This window comes from Erythrolamprus reginae, chromosome 3, assembly GCF_031021105.1.
Source record: "Erythrolamprus reginae isolate rEryReg1 chromosome 3, rEryReg1.hap1, whole genome shotgun sequence".
Taxonomy (NCBI): domain Eukaryota; kingdom Metazoa; phylum Chordata; class Lepidosauria; order Squamata; family Dipsadidae; genus Erythrolamprus; species Erythrolamprus reginae.
In genome coordinates this window covers 38,730,084-38,755,197 of record NC_091952.1, presented here as the reverse complement: position 1 = coordinate 38,755,197, position 25,114 = coordinate 38,730,084, and the positions used below count along the sequence as shown (strand labels likewise).

The 25,114-nt window shown below is 48.2% G+C and overlaps 1 protein-coding gene across 3 annotated transcripts in view; it reads left to right on the top strand.

Moving 5' to 3' along the window:
- ITCH (itchy E3 ubiquitin protein ligase) overlaps nucleotides 1-25,114 on the top strand; it is an 82,218-nt gene that overhangs the window by 19,982 nt on the left and 37,122 nt on the right. The window contains exons 1-3 of one of the 3 annotated variants that reach the window (XM_070744863.1): nucleotides 7,029-7,045; nucleotides 7,525-7,615; nucleotides 18,046-18,187. In XM_070744863.1, the coding sequence (XP_070600964.1) occupies nucleotides 7,546-7,615; nucleotides 18,046-18,187 (212 nt within the window). In that variant the 5' untranslated portion in view covers nucleotides 7,029-7,045; nucleotides 7,525-7,545. Of the gene's footprint in view, nucleotides 1-7,028; nucleotides 7,046-7,524; nucleotides 7,616-18,045; nucleotides 18,188-25,114 lie in introns of those variants that run through there. The other 2 variants (XM_070744862.1, XM_070744864.1) reach the window with 2 other exon arrangements.

The window sequence follows — 25,114 nt, the reverse complement described above, 5'->3', positions numbered from 1 at the left end:
GGCCGGCAGAAGATCGCTCTTGCCCGGCTTCCCCGCGAGGTTTCCCCCCCCCCCCCCGCCGCCGCCCGCTGGCTGCGAGCGCTCTGCCAGGCGGCCAAGAAGCATTCAGGGCGAAGTCACTTCGCCCTGAATGCTTCTTGGCCGCCTGGCAGAGCGCTCGCAGCCTGCTCAGCCTTGCCTCGGCCTTTGTGCGCGGCTTGTCCCGACAGGCCCCCACCCCAGCACTTTGAATCCCGCCGCTTCTGATGAAGACGGGCGGCGCGGAAGCCAGGGGCTGTGGCAGCTCGCCCCGCCCACCGCCCGTATCCAGCAGAAGCGGCAGGATTCAAAGTGCTGGGATGGGGGTGTCCCGGCAGTCCCCATCCCAGCACTTTGAATCCAGCAGCTTCTGATGAAGACGGGCGGCGCGGAAGCCAGGGGCTGTGGCAGCTCGCCCCGCCCACCGCCCGTATCCAGCAGAAGCGGCAGGATTCAAAGTGCTGGGATGGGGGTGTCCCGACAGTCCCCATCCCAGCACTTTGAATCCAGCAGCTTCTGATGAAGACGGGCGGCACGGAAGCCAGGGGCTGTGGCAGCTCGCCCCGCCCACCGCCCGTCTTCATCAGAAGCTGCTGGATTCAAAGTGCTGGGATGGGGGTTTCCCGACAGTCCCCATCCCAGCACTTTGAATCCAGCAGCTTCTGATGAAGACGGGCGGCACGGAAGCCAGGGGCTGTGGCAGCTCGCCCCGCCCACCGCCCGTCTTCATCAGAAGCGGCAGGATTCAAAGTGCTGGGATGGGGGTGTCCCGACAGTCCCCATCCCAGCACTTTGAATCCAGCAGCTTCTGATGAAGACGGGCGGCACGGAAGCCAGGGGCTGTGGCAGCTCGCCCCGCCCACCGCCCGTCTTCATCAGAAGCGGCAGGATTCAAAGTGCTGGGATGGGGGTGTCCCGACAGTCCCCATCCCAGCACTTTGAATCCAGCAGCTTCTGATGAAGACGGGCGGCACGGAAGCCAGGGGCTGTGGCAGCTCGCCCCGCCCACCGCCCGTCTTCATCAGAAGCGGCAGGATTCAAAGTGCTGGGATGGGGGTGTCCCGACAGTCCCCATCCCAGCACTTTGAATCCAGCAGCTTCTGATGAAGACGGGCGGCGCGGAAGCCAGGGGCTGTGGCAGCTCGCCCCGCCCACCGCCCGTCTTCATCAGAAGCTGCTGGATTCAAAGTGCTGGGATGGGGGTTTCCCGACAGTCCCCATCCCAGCACTTTGAATCCAGCAGCTTCTGATGAAGACGGGCGGCACGGAAGCCAGGGGCTGTGGCAGCTCGCCCCGCCCACCGCCCGTCTTCATCAGAAGCGGCAGGATTCAAAGTGCTGGGATGGGGGTGTCCCGACAGTCCCCATCCCAGCACTTTGAATCCAGCAGCTTCTGATGAAGACGGGCGGCACGGAAGCCAGGGGCTGTGGCAGCTCGCCCCGCCCACCGCCCGTCTTCATCAGAAGCGGCAGGATTCAAAGTGCTGGGATGGGGGTGTCCCGACAGTCCCCATCCCAGCACTTTGAATCCAGCAGCTTCTGATGAAGACGGGCGGCGCGGAAGCCAGGGGCTGTGGCAGCTCGCCCCGCCCACCGCCCGTCTTCATCAGAAGCTGCTGGATTCAAAGTGCTGGGATGGGGGTGTCCCGGCAGTCCCCATCCCAGCACTTTGAATCCAGCAGCTTCTGATGAAGACGGGCGGCACGGAAGCCAGGGGCTGTGGCAGCTCGCCCCGCCCACCGCCCGTCTTCATCAGAAGCTGCTGGATTCAAAGTGCTGGGATGGGGGTTTCCCGACAGTCCCCATCCCAGCACTTTGAATCCAGCAGCTTCTGATGAAGACGGGCGGCACGGAAGCCAGGGGCTGTGGCAGCTCGCCCCGCCCACCGCCCGTCTTCATCAGAAGCGGCAGGATTCAAAGTGCTGGGATGGGGGTGTCCCGACAGTCCCCATCCCAGCACTTTGAATCCAGCAGCTTCTGATGAAGACGGGCGGCACGGAAGCCAGGGGCTGTGGCAGCTCGCCCCGCCCACCGCCCGTCTTCATCAGAAGCGGCAGGATTCAAAGTGCTGGGATGGGGGTGTCCCGACAGTCCCCATCCCAGCACTTTGAATCCAGCAGCTTCTGATGAAGACGGGCGGCACGGAAGCCAGGGGCTGTGGCAGCTCGCCCCGCCCACCGCCCGTCTTCATCAGAAGCGGCAGGATTCAAAGTGCTGGGATGGGGGTGTCCCGACAGTCCCCATCCCAGCACTTTGAATCCAGCAGCTTCTGATGAAGACGGGCGGCGCGGAAGCCAGGGGCTGTGGCAGCTCGCCCCGCCCACCGCCCGTCTTCATCAGAAGCTGCTGGATTCAAAGTGCTGGGATGGGGGTTTCCCGACAGTCCCCATCCCAGCACTTTGAATCCAGCAGCTTCTGATGAAGACGGGCGGCACGGAAGCCAGGGGCTGTGGCAGCTCGCCCCGCCCACCGCCCGTCTTCATCAGAAGCGGCAGGATTCAAAGTGCTGGGATGGGGGTGTCCCGACAGTCCCCATCCCAGCACTTTGAATCCAGCAGCTTCTGATGAAGACGGGCGGCACGGAAGCCAGGGGCTGTGGCAGCTCGCCCCGCCCACCGCCCGTCTTCATCAGAAGCGGCAGGATTCAAAGTGCTGGGATGGGGGTGTCCCGACAGTCCCCATCCCAGCACTTTGAATCCAGCAGCTTCTGATGAAGACGGGCGGCACGGAAGCCAGGGGCTGTGGCAGCTCGCCCCGCCCACCGCCCGTCTTCATCAGAAGCGGCAGGATTCAAAGTGCTGGGATGGGGGTGTCCTGACAGTCCCCATCCCAGCACTTTGAATCCAGCAGCTTCTGATGAAGACGGGCGGCGCGGAAGCCAGGGGCTGTGGCAGCTCGCCCCGCCCACCGCCCGTCTTCATCAGAAGCTGCTGGATTCAAAGTGCTGGGATGGGGGTTTCCCGACAGTCCCCATCCCAGCACTTTGAATCCAGCAGCTTCTGATGAAGACGGGCGGCACGGAAGCCAGGGGCTGTGGCAGCTCGCCCCGCCCACCGCCCGTCTTCATCAGAAGCGGCAGGATTCAAAGTGCTGGGATGGGGGTGTCCCGACAGTCCCCATCCCAGCACTTTGAATCCAGCAGCTTCTGATGAAGACGGGCGGCACGGAAGCCAGGGGCTGTGGCAGCTCGCCCCGCCCACCGCCCGTCTTCATCAGAAGCGGCAGGATTCAAAGTGCTGGGATGGGGGTGTCCCGACAGTCCCCATCCCAGCACTTTGAATCCAGCAGCTTCTGATGAAGACGGGCGGCGCGGAAGCCAGGGGCTGTGGCAGCTCGCCCCGCCCACCGCCCGTCTTCATCAGAAGCTGCTGGATTCAAAGTGCTGGGATGGGGACTGTCGTGACACCCCCATCCCAGCACTTTGAATCCCGCCGGCCAAGAGCACTCGGGCAGAAGCTTCCCCCTCATCGCCTGTGTCTGGCAGAAGCTTCTGCCCGAGTCCTCTTGGCTGGCGGGATTCAAAGTGCTGGGGTAGGAGGTGTCCCGACAGCCCCCCCCCCACCCCAGTGCTTCGCCTCCCGCTGGGCAAGAGCGCTCGGGTGGCAGCCCCCGCTCCCCCGGCACAAAGCTAACCCCGCCCCCTGGGCAGCCAGAAGGCTCCTTTGGGAAGGCGGCCGCAGGGGTAGGAGGTGGAGAGGCAGGATAACTTTGCGCCGCTTCGGAGCCCGTTTCTTTCCTGCTGCCACTATCTCCTTGAAGGTTTTCCCAACGATGCGCTGCGCTGGGCTCCGAAGTGGTGCAAAGTTCTCCCTGCCTCCTCTGCGGTTGGGAGGCTCCTTGGGGAAGGTGGCTAGGCTTAGCAGATCAAGCCGCGCCTCCTGGATCAAGCCGCACCTCCCGGGCCTTCCGTCACTGAGCCTCGCCGGCCCGGAAAATCGCAACCCGTGTTGCCTGCGGCGTCGAGGGAAACCGAGCCAGGAGCCGCGGTGATGCTGCTCTCGGCTTGGCCTCCCTCGCCGCCGCAGGCAACACGGGCTGTGATATTCCGGGCCGGCCAGGCTCAGCGGATCAAGCCGCGCCTCCTGTCACTGAGCCTCGCCAGCCCGGAAAATCGCAGCCCGTGTTGCCTGCGGCTGCGAGGGAAATCGAGCCAGGAGCCGCGGTGATGCTGCTCTCGGCTTGGCCTCCCTCGCCGCCGCAGGCAAAACGGGCTGCGATTTTCCAGGCCGGCCAGGCTCAGTGACGGAAGGCCCGGGAGGCGCGGCTTGATCCACTGAGTGGATCAAGCCGCGCCTCCCATCACTGAGCCTCGCCGGCCCGGAAAATCACAGCCCGTGTTGCCTGCGGCTGCGGGGAAAACCGAGCCAGGAGCCGCGGTGATGCTGCTCTCGGTTTGGCCTCACTCGCCGCCGCAGGCAACACGAGCTGCAATTTTCCGGGCCGCTGAGTGGATCAAGCCGCGCCTCCCATCACTGAGCCTCGCCGGCTCAGTGACGGAAAGCCCAGGAGGCACGGCTTGATCCACTGAGCCTGGCCGGCCCGAAAGTTCGCAACGCACGTTGCCTGCGGCGGCGAGGGAAGCCAAGCAGTCGGACGCACCCTCGCCGCCGCGCCCAGCCGCTGCCCGCCCTGTCCTAGCCTGAGCCGGGCCCGTTCGGTCACGCCTCGCCCGCCGCCCGCCCGATCCTGCGCCTCCTGCTTCCCCCCCCCAAGCCAAAAATACAAAGGCGGTCTGCTCCATGCTGCTCCGCCCTGCCTGTCATGCGGCAGCAGACCGTCTTTGTGTTTTTCACTGAGGGGGGAGCAGGAGGACCTTCCTGACTCCCTTCCCCAGCGCCGGACCTCCTGCCTTCCCTCCCAGCCAAAAACCCAAAGCGGCCTCCTGAACGTTTTCCGTCTTACCAACCTGCTGCCGCCGCCGCCGAGAAGCCCCGCAGCCCGGCTGTCACCTTTTAAAACAGCCGGGTGGCTTCCCAGCAGCCTCCCGAACGCCAAACCCGAACTTCCGGGTTCAGCTTCGGGAGGCTGCTGGGAAGCCCCCCGGCTGTTTTAAAAGGTGACAGCCGGGCTGCGGGGCTTCCCAGCAGCCTCCGGAATGCCGAACCCGGAAGTTCGGGTTTGGCGTTCGTAAGACGAAAAACGTTCGTAAGAAGAGGCCAAAATTTTCTGAACCCCGGGTTCGTATCACGGGTTGTTCGTAAGACGAGGGGTTCGTATCTTGAGGTACCACTGTACATTATAGCTGTATATTAATCCCAGAAAGTTTTCTTTAATGTAATCACATTAACTCCTCCCAATTATTAAATAGATGTACTCCAAGCATGTCTAAGTCAGAGTTTAACTCAGCTGCCTTATCTTAATATTAATACTAAAACAGGGCATTTCAGATTACACTTTTACAGATCTTTAAAATTGATGTGGCTTTCTGGGAGTATTCTCTGCTATTTAAAAGAAGATACAATAGAACTGGGCCTCTTCAGATCAAGCATTTAATTTAAAAAAACCCTACATTTTGTTAAGTTGTCTAGAACAATAATAAAGCAGTCTTTAAAAAATAAGTAATAATTTGAACGTTCTATAAACATTTATAGATATTGACTTACCTCCTTGCAGCCTTTGCCTTTCCCTGCAGCAATTTGCCTCTGTGCATCTTTAGTTTCACTTTCATTTTAGCACCAACTTCAATCAATTAGCGAAGTGTGGGGAGGAACATAATCAGTGGTTTGTGCTAATCAGGCTCTGCTGCTGTTTGCTGCAAAGAGGTAAATTGTTGGCAGTCCGAGACCAAAGAGTGGGGGTGGCTGGGTGAGGATACATTCGGTGTATAAGATGCACCAAAGTTTTCACTCTTTTTTGGAGGGTAAAAAGGTGCATCTTATACTCTGAAAAATATGGTATGTGCATCTAAGTAGTGTGGAGCTTTGTAATTAATTGTCAGTTGCAAATTTTGTCAATATGCATATTTTCTAAGAGCTTTCAAACAAAATTTTGGTACAGCACCCAATATGCCAATAACCTCTGGGACCACCAAGACTGGTTTATGCAGAAACCTTTTAATTATTATTATACTTTAAAATATTCAAACAGTCTTAAACACATTGTCTTTAATTGTTTCATCACTGCTTTAAACATCTCCATGTTGCAGCTGGAGATTGAGGGCAAAATAACCAGCCAACTTTTATCTAGTACTGGAAATAATACAATGAAGACTCCACCTTTAAGGGTAGTCATTCAAGACTTATGCCTACATTTTTTTTCTGTTAAAAAAACCCAAACAACTCACCAAAAAGCCCAATGAGAGAGTCAGTTCTGTTTTCTTGGGAAAGAGTACATACTTATTCCATTTGTCATACCATAGATCTGTTACAAGCAAAATCAGACTTGTTCTTTGCAAAATTAGTCAATTAAAGATTTTATGTATTCTTTCACCATCAGAAATATTTGCTTTGGGGAAGTAAAAAATTGAGAAATGATTGCAGGGAGGATGAAGGATACATGAGGTTTTTGCTTCTTTCTATGTTCTACAGTTATTATGCTCATTTGTATGAATTATTCATGGGTCCGTTTTGTGTAAAACAAAGCAAATGTTAATGGGTCATACTGCCAGACTACTCCTTCTCCTCAAATAGGAAGTCATATTACTTAGTAAGAAGAATATCTCCATTGTTGTTGTTTTTTGTGCATTTCCAAAAAAATGAAGGGATGGGTGGGTGACATAAAGATTGAAAAATTAACTAAAGAAAACACAGATATTCATGAACATAAGGATTTGGAAGTGGAACTTTAGATTCTTCTCTCAGTTCCTTTGGGATCTGCTAATATGTTTTGAGTTAGACATGCAAGTTTAAAAAGCATAGGCGTTTCACAAGAAAAAAAATGAAGATAATATTGAGTTTCTCCACATAATGTAGGAGCTATGAACATTAATATTTTGCCTTGCAAATAATGATCCAACACAAAAGCAACCAGACTAGGCAAATGTACTGGAATGGGAAAAATACAAAAAGTGCATATTATTAATATATCAGGTAAAATATTTGAATAATTATTTGGCTGCTGTGAAGGATTGCTCATTATTGATTTCTGTGGGATATCTTTGAAAACCTGTGTGTAACCACTGTAAGAAGTTGATGTATTTGAAAATGGAAGGACCGCCACCTACTTTAACTCCTAAAATGACAAGCAAAAATAATTTATACTGAGCTTCATAGTAGTCTTCCATTTACATAGATTTGGCCTTCACAATCCTAACATTTTTAAGAGATGTGGTGGCTGTCTAAATTTTAGGTATACTGTATATGTTGAATTAGGTGACATGGAAGTCATAAAAATAATCTAGTGGTTGTTTTTCTCTGTTTTATCAACACCTATTCTTTATTGATTGTGTGTGCCTCTGGTGCTCCCTTGATTTAGCCAGTTTATATACACACTCGACTGTCCTACCATGCTGTAAAGGAGTGCAGCATTTGTTCTTAAAATAGTATTTTTATTGAATTTTTTTACTTAGGTTCATGTTTCCTCCTATGATATGGCCGGGAATGGGTCAAAATCAGAGTGTACCAGTGGACCAACTATGAAATCACAGCTTCAGGTAACTGGTAAGTCTATCAGTCCTGTGGTTTGCTTCAGATCTCTTTGACATCATCACCAAACATATTCTGTTTCCTTTTTATTGTGTTTTAAAATGTTGCATGTTTTATTATATAAAACAACAGCAGCTAACAAACAAAATGATTGATTAATTGATTGATTATGTGCTATCAAATCAGTGTCACTTCTTAGCCACATAATTATTTTCCACAAATTAAACAAATATACAATAATAAAAATGTAAGATTAATAGTCACCAGTGCTATGGTATTATTCTCTCAAGGAAAAAAAAAGCTTGGTTCACCTTACATAATGCCACAATGCCTGAGGGAAGAACTATGTCTTAACAGCATTCAGGAAGCAGTTTTCCCTCTCTCAGATATGTATCTATCCTATTCCATACAGTAGGTGAAGCTATGACGAAAGTTTGCTTGCTATATCCCACCAGAAGACAACTGCTGCATTCTGGACCATTTGAATTTTTGGGGATGATCTTCAAGGGCAGCCCCATGCAGAGAAAGTGCATCTGTGTTTGAGGTCCCTGATTCTAGAGAGTTGCTGTCTTTGTCAATGAGTAGTACTCAATAGAGCTGTTGCACAGATTGTGTCTTTCTGGACTTGCTGCTCCTAAAGAGCAAGTAGCAGTCATGGCTTGGGTTGTGGGGCTTTATACAGATTTGTCCTCTGTGCCCATTCTTGGATGGGGAGGCTCTGCTTATTGTCACTTGATCTCTAATCACCTCATTTGGACCTTGTAATAATCCAAAGTAAAAGTACAATAGTCCATTGTACTAGAGAAGTACATAAGTATTGTTGTGAATATATGTTGTATCATCTTTTTAAAGTTCATTCTGTTTTAGAAATATTTTAGAAACCCTTTTTAACTACTCATGACTTCTGCATATATTGGGGAATTCTAAATGAAAGTCTTCCTTTAATCAGTTATGATACCAAAGGCAAAATGTTATACACTCTATTGGACAGATTTTATATTCTGAACTAGAAGATCTGAAGGCAATGCTTTTTTTAAAGCAGTTTTTATTTTTTAAACCTCTTCCATGAAAATCACCATCATTTATATGTTATTACTAATATAGCTGTTAGTGTTAGTATGGTTTGATCAGATAAGGACAGATTTTGGCCTGAAGAAACTGAAAAAAAGATTTGATGTACCATGTGATATCAGACTTACTACTATTGTTAATACGGGGATTCCTCAGGTGATTAAAATATGTACTAAGACTGACATTCCAAACTTTTTTAAAAAAAAGTATCTAGGAGAAACATAGCTGAGATGGAAGTCATCTTGCATTAAAATCCTGCTTAGGGGTATGACTTGGTTGGGCTGATCTACATGATGACCTACAGAGCTGCATTAGTTGTTGGGCACTCAACACTATCAACTATCGTCACCACTAGCTAATATTGAACTGTGTTGGTCTATGAGTGAATCAGCCCTCTGGAAAACCTTGAGGGAATGCAAGGGGATGGAGCCATGGATAGCCTCCTTTCTTTTGTGCCCTTGTCCACTCATATTCTATATTCTGCACTAGGGACAGTGCATCTGCATACATTGCAACCCTCGTAAAGAAGCCTTGTTGATAAATATGAATACATTTGGTCAAATAAAGAGGGCAAATAAAGGGAAATATTTCTGCCTCTATATTGGTTGATATAGGTACCCATTTGTTGGAGGTCAGGGGAAAGGGAGGGTCTTGCCTTCTCTTTCTGCTCAAGATCCCCATGGACAATTGGTGGGCCACTATGTGACCCAGAGTGCTGGACTCGATGGGCTTTGGCCTGATTCAGCATGGCTCTTCTTATGTTCTTAAATGATATTGGGGCAGAAAGTGAGAGGTCATTTTACCATGCCTTTCCTAGCCTTTCTAAGGACTCTGAAAACATGGCTTTGCCGTCATGCTTGGGAATCTGGCTGTGGTGTAAAACCCAGTAGATGGCTGTATTAATAGTCCTTGTTTAGTGACTTCCCCCTTTACTGACTGTTCACAGTGATAATGCTAATGAAAAAATAACTTTGCAACCAATCCTTGCTTTTACCACCTTCACAAAACTGTAAAGCAACGGAAAACTGAAGTTAGAGCTGAAATTATATTTCAGTTACCAACCGTTTTGTTTAACAATTAAGTTGCCAGTCCCAAATGTCTTTGCTAAATGAAGACTGCCTATATGAGTTGTGATGGGTTAATTGTACTGTCACCAAATACATTTTCCTTTTAATGTTTTTTATATACAGTTGTCTTTGTTTAATTTTGTTTACTGTTTCTTTGTTTTAATCAGTTGAGCCACAAGTCTGAGATTATTCAGCTATATAAATTTAAACAAACAAATGGTTTAACATTGTTGAAAAGAAAGTTATGTTATGTTGAGTATTAATCTTGTGGCAGAAGCTCAATTTCTTCTTGCTTGGCCTAAAAAGCCCTACTTAGCAGGAGTGTTCTAAATTTGGCAGGGATGACAAAAACTAATGTTCTCTTGCATTTTTGTAATTGAAGTGAGAGACTTGACAGTTTTTAAATCAAACTGAGCTCATATAATGATGTTAATATCAAAATAAAATGGTTAGGGGGAATGTTAGTTGTTAGCCTAATTCTGTCACTATTATTTTTTATATGTACAGTCATGTGAAATTAGATCTAATACTTAGATCTCTCTATATAATACTTAGTATATATAACAATTATAATAATATATAATACTTAGATTTAATATTGGCATTGCCCCATTTGGTAGAAACGACATCAGGTAGATGTTTCTTATAACTGTCAGTTGGTCTCTGACATTGACTACAAATATTTTTTCCCATTTCTCCATATACATTCTCCGTACTGAAGGAGTGGGTCCAGCAGTCACATGGGTTGCTCCTGTCCAATCCGTTGGAACTGAGCCTAGTATTAAAAAAGACTGCTGGATCCGCCCCTTCCCCAGAATTCGCTCAGTTCGCATATCCTGCGGTTGTATTGTGAATGCTCGTTCAACATTCTAACACCTTCCCTTCGATCTTTCCTTCAAAAAGTAGTAAGATTTATTGTCTTTATTTAATTACTTGCACTAATTGCGCCAGCCGTTTAAAAGAAAAAAAGAAAAAAACGCGGCTTGGCTTTATTTCCTTGGGAGAAGTTGCGGTTTCGTTTTCCCCCGGCGGTTTTGCCGGTTACGATTCCTGCGGCCGCTTGTGGATTCTTCTAATCCCTTGGCCTGGAGGTCCTAGTGCAAGTATTTATCCATTGAAATATTGATTATTTATTGTATATAAATATTTAAGGGCTTATAAAATACCTCCTGCGGAGTGAGACGCCTTCTAGTCTCCTGGACTTAGTCGATCGCTTTTCCCTTAAGAAATTCTCAGCAGCGATCTTTTCGGCGCGAAGGCCTTCGCGCCCTTTTTTTAAAAATCTAGGCCTCTCGTGTTGGCCTTCTGCCAGCCGCGTAGGCCTCAGTCCACCGCGTGGATCCGGGAGCGGGCCTTGGGGGTCCCAGGCTAAATTCTCCACCGGCTAAGCCTCCAACCAGAGTGCCTTGGTTTACTTAATTACAAAGTTTAGGGAGGCTGGCCCCGCTGGATTTGGGGGCACGAACTCTGGGTTTGCCCAGATTGTCCTCACGTTTCAGCAGCTTCGAGGCCTCGAAGCAGGATCCATTCCTCTTGGGAAGTCCTTGAAATCTTCTCCTTATAATTCAGTTATTGGCTCAGCCTTGTCTTCTGTTAATTGTCAGACTATGGCTACTTTTCCCAAGAGAGGCACAACTAAAGGTCCCAAAGAGGTTAGGCCTACTGGTAATTCTACTGAAGTTCCCCAGGCCTCTTCCTCCTCTTCCTCAGGCACCCATTCCTTAGCCAAGCCCACCAGGGCTGAGAAGAGAAGGGACCCAGCCCTACAAGAAATTACATGATAAATCAGCCAAACTTTTTAAGGTGCAGGCCCAAGTGCATATCAATCCAACCCCCCCGGAGGCCTCTAACCTGCCTCTTTCTGGGGTTCCTGTGCTATCCCTGGATGAGCCATACCTAAATCCACCCCAACCTAACCTATGGGGTTTAGGTCCAGAGGAGCCAGATATTACCGAGGGTTCCTTCCAGCCAGAACCTGCTCAGGCCCTCAGGGACCCTCCGGCTTTTTCGGCTGATATTTCTTCCTTGCCGGAGTTTTCAGTCTATCTTGACTATTCTGACTAACACCTTGACGCTAAACTCTCATCTTTCAATGTGCCTTCTCTGTCTCATCCCCCACCACGCTCCTCCCGTCCCGTGAGTTCTTCTCCTTCCTACAGAGCCCCAGCCATGGAGGTCTCTGACTCCTCTCAGGAAGAGGATGAGGATGGGGACGCAGAAGAGGATGATGACCCATTTCAGCGTCTGTCGGAATATGAGGAATCTCAGATTAAGATTCCAGCCCCAGCTGCTATCTTTCCTTCGCAGCTTTTCAAATCTCTCCTGTTTAAAGCTAGAGTATCCACGGGGCTAGCCGGGCAAGAAAAACAGGCTACTTCTTCCTCAGACCCTCCGGAGGAAAATCTTCCTTATTTCATGGAAGAACAGGAAGACAATGAGGTAATACCTATGCCCAAGTTGTTTAAGGATGCTTTGCTTAAACAGTGGGACCACCCAACCGTTGGCCTTACTCCCACTCCCAAGGACAAGAAACTCTACAAGCTCTTCTCCTCCTATGAGGAACTCCTAACATGTCCCAAGCCAGATGAACCAGTGAAGACACTCCACTCGACTTCTGCCATACCGGGCGAAGCAAAGGAGGTCCTCCGGCCAGAGGACAAACGACTTGAGCAAATGCTCAAAAGGAGTCTCCTTGCAGACTCATGGGCCATTAAGAGTGCTGCAGCGGCATCCTTCTTTTCCAGAGCTGTGCTCTTGTGGCTTCGTCAGCTCCAACCACACCTGCCGCCAGATGACTTACGGGGTCAACAGGATTTCAACAATATCTTCGCAGCTCCCCGATATGTAGCAGATGCTTCCCTCCAATCTTCCAGATTTGCAGCCAGGTCAGTAGCAGCCTCCACAACGGCCAGAAGACTTCTATGGCTCCGCCCTTGGCAGGCGGGAGTAAGACAGAAGTGGCAGTTAGCCATGGGTCCGCTGAAAAGTAACCTCCTCTTCGGAGACCTTCTGGACCCTCTCCTTACGGAGACCACAGACAAGAAAAAGGTCTTCGGACCTACCACCAAGAAGGCCCCTAAACCGCAGCCCTTTCGGCGCACAGGGCGTCAACAGGATCAGGGCTTCGCATTTCAAAGGAATCCAGGTCAGTATTTCCCTCGGTTTCGATCCCAATCTAGAACCACCAGGGGCAGAGGTTCCCATTATCAGAGAGGATCCTCTTCTACCAGGGCTTCCAAAAGAGCCAGATGGTAAGTTTTCCTTCTTTCCCATAGGCGGTCGCCTAGCCTGGTTCTCTTCCGACTGGCACCGTTCTTGTAAGGACCCCTGGGTCATTGACACTGTGGAAAGGGGCCTAAGGTTAGAGTTCATTTCACCTCCCCCTAACCGTTTTATTTCTTGTCCTTCTCCCAGTTCCACTCCATCTCGTATCCGAATGGAGGAGGCTATTTCTCATTGTTGACTATTAGAGCTTTCAACCGGTCCCCTCTCTCCAGAGAGGTTTAGGCTTCTATTCCATCCTCTTCATGGTCCCTAAGACCTCTGGAGGCTGGAGAGCCACTTTAGATCTAAAGAATTTGAACCGGTTCATAAAATATAGGAAACTCAAAATGCATTCCTTATCTTCCATTTTAGCAGCTCTACATCAGGGAGACTTTATGGGGTCTCTGGATTTCACGGAGGCCTACCTCCATATTCCCATTGCCAAGGTCCATAGGAATTTTCTGCGCTTTGCCCTTCAAGGCAGGCTTTTTCAGTATAGGGCTATGCCATTTGGGCTCTCCTCAGCTCCCAGAGTCTTCACTAAACTCTTGGGATCCTTGGCAGCTCATATCCGGGCCTCTCCCATTCATATTTTATGTTATTTAGATGACATTTTAATTCATGGAAATTCCAGATCTGGTGGGGCTGCAGACCTCTGTTTTACCATGTCGGTTCTACAGAATCATGGTTCTCCATAAATCTTAAAAAGAGCCACCTTGATCCATCCACTTCCATTCTGCATCTGGGATCTATCATTAATTCCGAGATATCCCAGGTTTTCCTCTCCACTGAGAGAAAACGCAGCTTTTTGGATCTCATTGCTCGCATCCTGCCCCAGCAATCTACCTCCATTGCCACCCTATCTTCCCTTTTGGGTAAAATGGTGTCATGTATTGGTATTGTTCCCTGGGTCCGTCTTCACGCCAGGGAACTACAGTGGCTCCCATTACACTTCCAGAGATCGGGCCACAGCAACTCGAATCGTCGCATCACCATCCCACCGACGGTTCGCAGATCCCTCAAGTGGTGGACTTCTCCAGCCCTAGACAAGGGATCTCCCTCCCGGTGCCCCGACCAGTTTGTAGTCACCACAGATGCCAGCCTCTCGGGCTGGGGAGCCCACGCCCAGGGTCTTTTAGCTCAGGGCACATGGGCACCGGAGGAGGCTTCCAGGCCCATCAATTGGCTAGAATTAAGAGCCGTGATCTCTAGCTCTAAAACAATTCCACTCTCACATCTCCAACCAACATGTGCTGATTCTCACCGACAATATAGTCACCAAAGGTCATATTTGCAGACAGGGAGGCACAAGATCCAAGGCCCTCATGAGGGAGGCCCGAAGTTAGGCCTTTGGGCAGAGAAAACTCTCCAGTCGCTTCTAGCCGACCACATCTCGGGGAGCCTCAATGTCCAAGCGGACTGGCTCTCGCGAGTGACCTTAGATCCAGGCGAGTGGAATCTCCATCAGTCACTGTTCCACCAGATCTGCCTCAGGTTCGGCCATCCAGTGTTGGATCTATTTGCGACCAAAGCCAATGCCCAGCTCCCTCGCTTCATCTCCAGGTTCCCGTCTCCGGGAGCAGAGGCTATCAATGCTTTCAGGAGCCCTTGGCCTCCAGGTCTATTGTATGCCTTCCCTCCAATTCCAATTCTGCCAGACTTGATCAACAAAATCCTCCTGGAGAAGGCCCGAGTAATTCTGATTGCCCCTCACTGGCCTCACAGGCCCTGGTTCGCGGACCTCCAACAACTGTCCGTCCAGGACCCCTGGCGACTCCCCGTTTCGGAGGATATGTTGCGACAGGGGGCCTCCTTCCACCCGGACCCAGAGTGGTTCCACCTCACCGCCTGGCTATTATCCGGAGGGACTTAGACCTGCGAGGGTATGACCCGGACACAGTGGAAATCATCCTGAAGTCTAGAAGAGGGTCTACCAACCGGATCTACGACCATTCTTGGTCCAAATTCCATCAGTGGTGCTCGCAGGAGGGTTTTTCAGCACCATCCGCCGACACCTGGCCGCCACTTCTTCCGTCTTGGCGGGGCCTCGCAGGCAGCCCCTCCGCTCTTTTCCAGAAATCCAAGAATTTCTAAGAGGAGTGGCCATCCTCAGGCCTTCTAAAATCCACAGATATCCTACCTGGGACTTGCCACGGGTTCTCCACTCTCTTACTCAGGCACCTTACGAACCCCTGAATTCTGCGTCCCTCAGGTACATATCCTTTAAGGTAGCATTCCTGGTGGCGATTACATCCGCCCGACGCATATCTGAGTTGGCAGCCCTTTCTATCACACAGGACCTTTGCCAGGTTTCACCAGGATAAAGTGGTTCTGCGACTGGACCCCACCTTTCTACCAAAGGTTAGTTCCATGTTTCACAGATCTCAGGATATCATATTACCTTCCTTCTGCCTCCAACGAGAGCATCCCCTGGCAACTAGATGGCACACTCTGGATCTCACTAGAGCGCTAAAGGTTTATATCCAACGCACAAGATCCATCCGGAGATCTGAAGCACTCTTCATAGCCTACCATCCCAGATCCTTGGGATCCAGAGTGTCTCCTACAGTAATAGGTCGTTGGATCAGAGGGACCATCTCTAAGGCCTACGAGACAGCTCCCCTTTCCATTCCAAGGAATATTACAGCGCATTCCACCAGAAGTGCTGCCACATCTGCCGCTTGGGCGACTCAGGCTCCGTTGGAAGAAGTCTGCAAAGCAGCCACTTGGGCCTCGCCAAATTTCTTCATAAGGCACTACAAAATCGATTCGTACGCATCAGCGGACGCTGCCTTCGGCAGAAGAGTACTCCAATCCGTTATCTCTCACGATAGCAATGTACTCCCACCCTAGGGACCTATCTCTTGGGTATGTCCCATGTGACTGCTGGACCCACTCCTTCAGTACGGAGAATAGGCGTTGATTGCTTACCTGAACGCCTCTTCTCGTACGGTGAGTGGGTACAGCAGTCACTTCCCTCCCTATGTGTGGTCTTCTTTACCTTCTATTCTATTTTCTTATAACACATGAGAGTTGAACATTAAAGAGCTTCACTTCTGAGCCTAGTCTATGGATTCGCGAATTCTGGGGAAGGGGCGGATCCAGCAGTCTTTTTTAATACTAGGCTCAGTTCCAACGGATTGGACAGGAGCAACCCATGTGACTGCTGTACCCACTCACCGTACGAGAAGAGGCGTTCAGGTAAGCAATCAACGCCTATTTTCCCCCCCAGCAATATTTGAGATCTTTCTTGCAATTTTGACTTGCCCATTACAGAAAATTTCCTTCCTTCCTTTCTCGTATTGTCACCTTGTGGTGACATGGCACCACAAGCATTGCCCATTACAGAAATTTTCCTTCCTTCCTTGTATTGTCACCTTGTGGTGAGATGGTGCCACAACCAAATAAATTTAATAAATAGAGACAAAAAACAAACAAATAAAATTTTGCGATGGTGGGCTTCTCGGGCCCTGATACAGCAAAACAATCCTTGACTAACACTTCCACTGATATTCTTTATAGTTGGTATCAGGTTCTTCTAGTGAAATGCTGACTTTATTTTCATTAAGCATTTGTTCTGGTACTGTGATCAAATAACTATCTTTGGTTTATCTTTCCAAAGCACATTTTTCTGTAAATCCTGGTTTTTGCCTAGATGTTCCACAGCAACTTTTACTCTTGCTCTGATGTTTTTTTCTCTGGATATCAAATGTTTCCTCCTGGTGTATCTTCTAGATAGATCTAATTGGTTCAGGTTTTTTCTAATGCTAGATGCATGCATTGTGACATCAGTTGTAAGCGCTACCTGTATGTCATGTGATGCAATTCTGGGAATCTCAAAGACTTCTTTCAATATCTTACAATCTGCTGTTTTGCTGATCTTACTTGGACAGACTGGCCTCGGTAGTGGTTTGAAATCTCCATGACATGTCCACCTGAGCTGAGCTAGCGATAAATATAGCAATGTGCTTACTTTTTTCTCCATGCAAAATTTTTCATCTATATTTATTTAAATTATACAATGGATTATAAAATGTAAATGATGCATAGTATTCATTGTATTCTATCCCCTTTATCAATAGAATTGAAATGAAGATCAAATATATATAGGTTGAAATGTATTGAAAAACTCCAAGATTTTAATAGGCTGTATACTTTTCACATGACTATGCTTATTGATATCACTATGTACTTTGAGTCTCATTCTCTTTACCCCAACTAACCTCACAGAGGAGTTGTGGAGACAATAAGAGGAGGAAGGTATTTTGAATATGTATACTGCCTTGAGTTATTTATAAAATTAATACAGAATACAAATACATACATACATACATACATATATAAATACATACTTTAAATCTGTTTACACTTACATTTAAGTTTCTAAGCACCCAAAATTAAGAATAAAACAATTTTTAAATAAAAATAATAGCCTTCAGAAACTCCATAAGAGCTACATACAAAATTAAAAAATGTTCTATACACAATACAATTTTGACTAATAAGCAACCTATAAATGTCAGAAACTATACATATGCACGTGGGTGGAGTGAATGTAAATATATATTAATATTCATTCTCATATTTAGCTTATTTAAACAAAATGCATGCTTCAGGAGCTATAACATACTTTCTAGCCTCCATGCTAAATAAAGTGAATAGAATTGAATTGAATTTTATTGTCCAAGTGTGAATGGACACAAAAGGAATTTGTCTTGGTACATATGCTCTCAGTGTACATAAAAGAAAAGTTCATCAAGAATCATAAACTACAACACTTAATGACAGTCCAGGTACAAATAAGTAATCAAATCATATCATCTGTATTATACATATTATATAATATAATACATATAATCTGTATTATGTTTCTGCTATCTGTTTTTAAAAAATTGGACATCTTTTCAATCTTTCAGGTTAGGTTTGATCTGGTTCTACCGTAAATAAATGCTTCATTCCTTGACTTAAACTGAATAATATGAAACAATGTGATACCTATCTGTAGGTCATTTTTAACCATGTTTTCTCTCCTATTTTTCCAAGTTATTTCAGCAAAGTTGAAAGAAAACAAAAACAAGTGGTTTGGACCCAGTCCATATGTGGAAGTTTGGGTTGATGGTCAGTCAAAGAAGACAGAAAAATGCAACAATACCAACAGTCCAAAATGGAAACAGCATCTCACAGTGTAAGTTTAGAAATATCATTTCATTCTAAGAAAAACAGAAACACAATCAGATAATACTATGGGATGAATGTTGATAATGGAAAAATGCAGTGTTTATAAGGAAAGAGTATAAATATTCATGGGCATACAGAATTTTGTTTATTTAAATTTGTTGGATACATTTAAACACAGTTTACCCAGTTTATATAACCTATCAAACATCTTAGAACCATGATGGCGAACCTATGCCACCCGTGCCAGAAGTGGCATGTGGAACCATATCTGCGGGCAGATGAACTGTTGCCCTAGCTCAGTTCCAGCGCACATGTGTGCGCTGGCCAGCTGATTTTCAGTTCGCACTGCCCATGCCGCCCCTCCCCTTCCACGAGTCTCCACAGAGTCCATTTTAGATGCCAGCTAAGTACAGGGCTTGCGTGGAGGCTCTGAGAGAGCATTTGTGGCCTCCAGAGGGCCTTTGGAGGGGGGCGGATGGAGTGTTTTCGCCCTCCCCAGGCTCCAGGAAAGCCTTTGGAGCCTGTGGAGGGCAAAAAACAGGTCTGCCGGGCCCACCGGAAGTTGGGGAATGGTCTGTTTCCGGCCTCCGGAGGGTCTCCAGGGTGAGGGGGGGCATTTTTGTCTTCCTCAGCTCCAGGAAAGCCTCTGAAGCCTGGGAGGGCAAAAAACCGGAATACCAGGCCTACTGAAGTCTGGAAATGGGCCGTTTCCAGCCTCTGAAGGCTTCAGGGATTCCTGCTAGTCCAAAACCGGGCATGGGGGTTGCATGCGCGGGAGGTGGGGCAGCGCGAGGGGATCACGTCCACATGCACGGGAGGGCATTGAATTATGGATGTGGGCTCGCACATGTGCTTTCGGCACCCAAGGGAAAAAATGTTCCCCAGCACTCACTGTCTTAGGAGTTCCTATTTTCGTTAGTCTGAGAGGAAGAACATAATTATTTGCTGCTAAAAACTCTATTGGTCCTTAAATAAATGGAGAAAAAGTCTCCATTTAGACAGCCTTCTAAGCTGAATAAATGCTTGAAGTTCTTGGGCTTGTGATGTTATGACTGTCTAAAATAATAAATGATTTTTTTCAAACCCCCTGACCCCAAAGAATAAAATAAATTACCTCAGTGGGATTAAACGGGGAAAGAAGTACATATATCATGTTTACTAAATGTTGATGTGTTTGTCAAAACAATGGCAACCGTTGCATAGAAACATAGAAACATAGAAGATTGATGGCAGAAAAAGACCTCACAGTCCATCTAGTCTGCCCTTATACTATTACTTGTATTTTATCTTAGGATGGATATATTACAACTTTATAAAAGAATATGGTTTAATTGGAAATGAAATTAACTATTTTAAATAGGAACCTTGCTAACTTTTCTATAACTCCTGAAATCTAGATTTCATGTTAAGGTAGTTACTTTCAATTGTCACTTTACATTTACTTTTTGATTGATTGACTAACACTTATAAATGGAATCAGTATGTTCATAGAAACACTTCTAAGATTCTGGATATTCTACTGTATATTGTGTCAGCAAAAATGCGAAAACATTTCAAGAAAAGCCAAATCCAGGAAATATCAATACTGTAATAGTTTGTTGCATGATCTGTAGGTATCAGACATTATAGTTTACAGAAATTTACTCCCTTTCAGTTCAATTAAAGGCCAAAATTGACACAGTACATTACAGTTTAAGCAAAGCAAATCTAAAACCTTGACAGCTTTTTTGATATAATATTATTGGCTGCTAAGAAAAAGAAGCAGTCCACTGAAATTACTTCTAGAGTAGGGTAAACAATTGTAGAAACCCCCCCCCTCAAAATTACTCATTAAATTGTTTTGAAAAAAGTTTAAAAAACTCAGATTTCTATGTTGGATAGTATCCCACACTAAATAGTCCAACAGTTGTTCGATATTTTCTTTCAGAAAATGCTTGCTCAGCAGCTGGAAATACTAGTATAAATCTGACTAATGTATGTTAAAAAAACCTAAACATTAAAAAGAAAGTTAACATAGTAAAGTGACTAGCACTTTGATTACAATTCATTTCTCCGTACTGAAGGAGTGGGTCCAGCAGTCACATGGGTTGCTCCTGTCCAATCCGTTGGAACTGAGCCTAGTATTAAAAAAGACTGCTGGATCCGCCCCTTCCCCAGAATTCGCTCAGTTCGCATATCCTGCGGTTGTATTGTGATAGCTCGTTCAACATTTAACACCTTCCCTTCGATCTTTTCCTTCAAAAAGTAGTAAGATTTATTGTCTTTAATTATTTACTTGCACTAATTGCGCCAGCCGTTTAAAAGAAAAAAAGAAAAAAAGCGGCTAGGCTTTTTTCCTTGGGAGAAGTTGCGGTTTCGTTTTCCCCCGGCGGTTTTGCCGGTTACGATTCCTGCGGCCGCTTGTGGATTCTTCTAATCCTTTGGCCTGGAGGTCCTGGTGCAAGTATTTACCTATTGAATTATTGATTTTTATTGTATACAAATATTTAAGGGCTTAAGAAATACCTCCTGCGGAGTGAGACGCCCTCTAGTCTCCTGGACTTAGTCGATCGCTTCCCCTTTAAGAAAGTTTACGCAGCGATCTTTTTCGGCGCGAAGGCCTTCGCGCCCTTTTTAAATCTAGGCCTCTCGTGTTGGCCCCCTGCCAGCCGTGTAGGCCTCAGTCCACCGCGTGGATCCCGGAGCGGGCCTTGGGGGTCCCAGGCTAAATTCTCCACCGGCTAAGCCTCCAACCAGAGTGCCTTGGTTTACTTAATTATAAAGTTTAGGGAGGCTGGCCCCGCTGGGTTTGGGGGCACGAACTCTGGGTTTGCCCAGATTGTCCTCAAGTTTCAGCAGCTTCGAGGCCTCGAAGCAGGATCCATTCCTCTTGGGAAGTCCTTGAAATTCTTCTCCTTATTATTCAGTTATTGGCTCAGCCTTGTCTTCTGTTAATTGTCAGACTATGGCTTCTTTTCCCAAGAGAGGCACTACCAAAGGTCCCAAAGAGGTTAGGCCTACTGGTAATTCTACTGAAGTTCCCCAGGCCTCTTCCTCCTCTTCCTCAGGCACCCATTCCTTAGCCAAGCCCTCCAGGGCTGAGAAGAGAAGGGACCCAGCCCTACAAAAAATACATGATAAACCAGCCAAACTTTTAAGGTGCAGGCCCAAGTGCATATCAATCCAACCCCCCCGGAGGCCTCTAACCTGCCTCTTTCTGGGGTTCCTGTGCTATCCCTGGATGAGCCAAACCTAAATCCACCCCAACCTAACCTATGGGGTTTAGGTCCAGAGGAGCCAGATTTTACCGAGGATTCCTCCCAGCCAGAACCTGCTCAGGCCCTCAGGGATCCTCCGGCTTTTCCGGCTGATATTTCTTCCTTGCCACCGGAGTTTCAGTCTATCTTGACTATTCTGACTAACACCATTGACGCTAAACTCTCATCTTTCAATGTGCCTTCTCTGTCTCATCCCTCTCCACGCTCCTCCCGTCCCGTGAGTTCTTCTCCTTCCTACAGAGCCCCAGCCATGGAGGTCTCTGACTCCTCTCAGGAAGAGGATGAGGACGTGGATGCAGAAGAGGATGATGACCCATTTCAGCGTCTGTCGGAAGATGAGGAATCTCAGATTAAGATTCCAGCCCCAGCTGCTATCTTTCCTTCGCAGCTTTTCAAATCTGTCCTGCTTAAAGCTAGAGTATCCACGGGGCTAGCCGGGCAAGAAAAACAGGCTACTTCTTCCTCAGATCCTCCGGAGGATAATCTTCCTTATTTCATGAAAGAACAGGAAGACAATGAGGTAATTCCTATGCCCAAGTTGTTTAAGGATGCCTTGCTTAAACAGTGGGACCACCCAACTGCTGGCTTTACTCCCACTCCCAAGGACAAGAAGCTCTACAAGCTCTCCTCCGTCTATGAGGAACTCCTAACATGTCCCAAGCCAGATGAACCAGTGAAGACTCTCCACTCGACTGCCGCCATACCTGGCGAAGCAGAGGAGGTCCTCCGGCCAGAGGACAAACGACTTGAGCAATGCTCAAAAGGAGTCTTCTTGCAGACTCATGGGCCTTTAAGAGTGCTGCAGCGGCATCCTTCTTTTCCAGAGCTATGCTCTTGTGGCTTCGTCAGCTCCAACCACACCTGCCGCCAGATGACTTACGGGGCCAACAGGATTTCAACAAAATCTTCGCAGCTGCCCAATATGTAGCAGATGCTACCCTCCAATCTTCCAGATTTGCAGCCAGGTCAGTAGCAGCCTCCACAACGGCCAGAAGACTTCTATGGCTCCGCCCTTGGCAGGCGGGAGTAAGACAGAAGTGGCAGTTAGCCATGGGTCCGCTGAAACGTGACCTCCTCTTCGGAGACCTTCTGGACCCTCTCCTTACAGAGACCACAGACAAGAAAAAGGTCTTGGGACCTACCACCAAGAAGGCCCCTAAACCGTAGCCCTTTCGGCGCACAGGGCGTCTACAGGATCAGGGCTTCGCATTTCAAAGGAGTCCAGGTCAGTATTCCCCTCGGTTTCGATCCCAATCTAGAACCACCAGGGGCAGAGGTTCCCGTTCTCAGAGAGGATCCTCTTCTACCAGGGCTTCCAAAAGAGCCAGATGGTAAGTTTTCCTCCTTTCCCATAGGCGGTCGCCTAGCCTGGTTCTCTTCCGCCTGGCACCGTTCTTGTAAAGACCCCTGGGTCATTGACACTGTGCAAAGGAGCCTAAAGTTAGAGTTCATTTCACCTCCCCCTAACCGTTTTATTTCTTGTCCTTCTCCCAGTTCCCCTCCATCTCGTATCCGAATGGAGGAGGCTATTTCTCATTTGTTGACTATTAGAGCTATTCAACCGGTCCCCTCTCTCCAGAGAGGTTTAGGCTTTCTCCCATCCTCTTCATGGTCCCTAAGACCTCTGGAGGCTGGAGAGCCATCTTAGATCTAAAAAAATTGAACCGGTTCATAAAATATCTTCCATTTTTAGCAGCTCTATATCGGGGAGACTTTATGGTGTCTCTGGATCTCACGGAGGCCTTCCTCCATATCCCCATTGTCAAGGTCCATAGGAAATTTCTGCGCTTTGCCTTTCAAGGCAGGCATTTTCAGTGTAGGGCCATGCCATTTGGGCTCTACTCAGCTCCCAGAGTCTTCTCTAAACTCTTGGGATCCTTGGCGGCTCATATCCGGGCTTCTCCCATTCATATTTTATGTTATTTAGATGACATTTTAATTCATGGAAATTCCAGAACTGGGTGGCGGCAGACCTCTCTTTTACCATGTCGGTTCTACAGAATCATGGTTTCTCCATAAATCTTAAAAGGAGCCACCTTGATCCATCCACTTCCATTCTGCATCTGGGAACTATCATTAATTCTGAGTTATCCCAGGTTTTCCTCTCCACTGAGAGAAAACGCAGCTTTTTGGATCTCATTGCTCGCTTCCTGCCCCAGCAATCTACCTCCATTGCCACCCTATCTTCCCTTTGGGTAAAATGGTGTCATCTATTGGTATTGTCCCCTGGGCCTGTCTTCACGCCAGGGAACTACAGTGGCTTCTATTACCTCCCAGAGATCGGGTCACAGCTACTCGAATCGTCGCCATTCCACCGACGGTTCGCAGATCCCTCAAGGGGTGGACTTCTCCAGCCCTAGACAAGGGATCTCCCTTCCAGTGCCCCGACCAGTTGTAGTCACCACAGATGCCAGCCTCTCGGGCTGGGGAGCCCACGCCCAGGGTCTTTTAGCTCAGGGCACATGGTCACTGGAGGAGGCTTCCAGGCCCGTCAATTGATTAGAATTAAGAGCCGTGTCTCTAGCTCTAAAACAATTCCAATCTCACATCTCCAACCAGCATGTGCTGATTTTCACCGACAATATAGCCACCAAAAGCCATATTTGCAGACAGGGAGGCACAAGAGCCTAGGCCCTCAGGAGGGAGGCCCTGAAGTTAGGCCTTTGGGCAGAGAAGAATCTCCAGTCGCTTCTAGCCGACCACATCTCGGGGAGCCTCAACGTCCAAGCGGACTGGCTCTCGCGAGCGACCATAGATCCAGGCGAGTGGAATCTCCATCAGTCACTGTTCCACCAAATCTGCCTCAGGTTCGGCCATCCAGTGTTGGATCTATTGGCGACCAAAGCCAATGCCCAGCTCCCTCACTTCATCTCCAGGTTCCCGTCTCCGGGAGCAGAGGCAATCACTGCTCTCAGGAGTCCTTGGCCTCCAGGTCTATTGTATGCCTTCCCTCCAATTCCAATTCTGCCAGACGTGATCAACAAAATCCTCCTGGAGAAGGCCCGAGTAATTCTGATTGCCCCTCACTGGCCTCGCAGGCCCTGGTTCGCGGACCTCCAACAATGTCCGTCCAGGACCCCTGGCGACTCCCCGTTTCGGAGGATATGTTGCGACAGGGGGCCTCCTTCCATCCAGACCCAGAGTGGTTCCACCTCACCGCCTGGTTATTATCCAGAGGGACTTAGACCTGCGAGGGTATGACCCGGACACAGTGGAAATCATCCTGAAGTCTAGAAGAGGGTCTACCAACCGGATCTACGACCATACTTGGTCCAAATTCCATCAGTGGTGCTTACAGGAGGGCTTATCTCCCCTGTGTCTTCCCATCCACAGGATAATCACCTTCCTCATGAAAGGCTCCCACCAAGGCCTCTCTACCAGCACCATCCGCCGACACCTGGCCGCCATCTCTTCCGTCTTGGCGGGGCCTCGCAGGCAGCCCCTCCGCTCCCTTCCAGAAATCCAAGAATTTCTAAGAGGAGTGGCCAACCTCAGGCCTTCTAAAATCCACAGATATCTCACCTGGGACTTGCCACGGGTTCTCCACTCTCTTACTCAGGCACCTTACGAACCCCTGAACTCTGCGTCCCTCAGGTACCTATCCTTCAAGGTAGCATTCCTGGTGGCGATTACATCCGCCCGACGCATATCTGAGTTGGCAGCCCTTTCTATCAGAC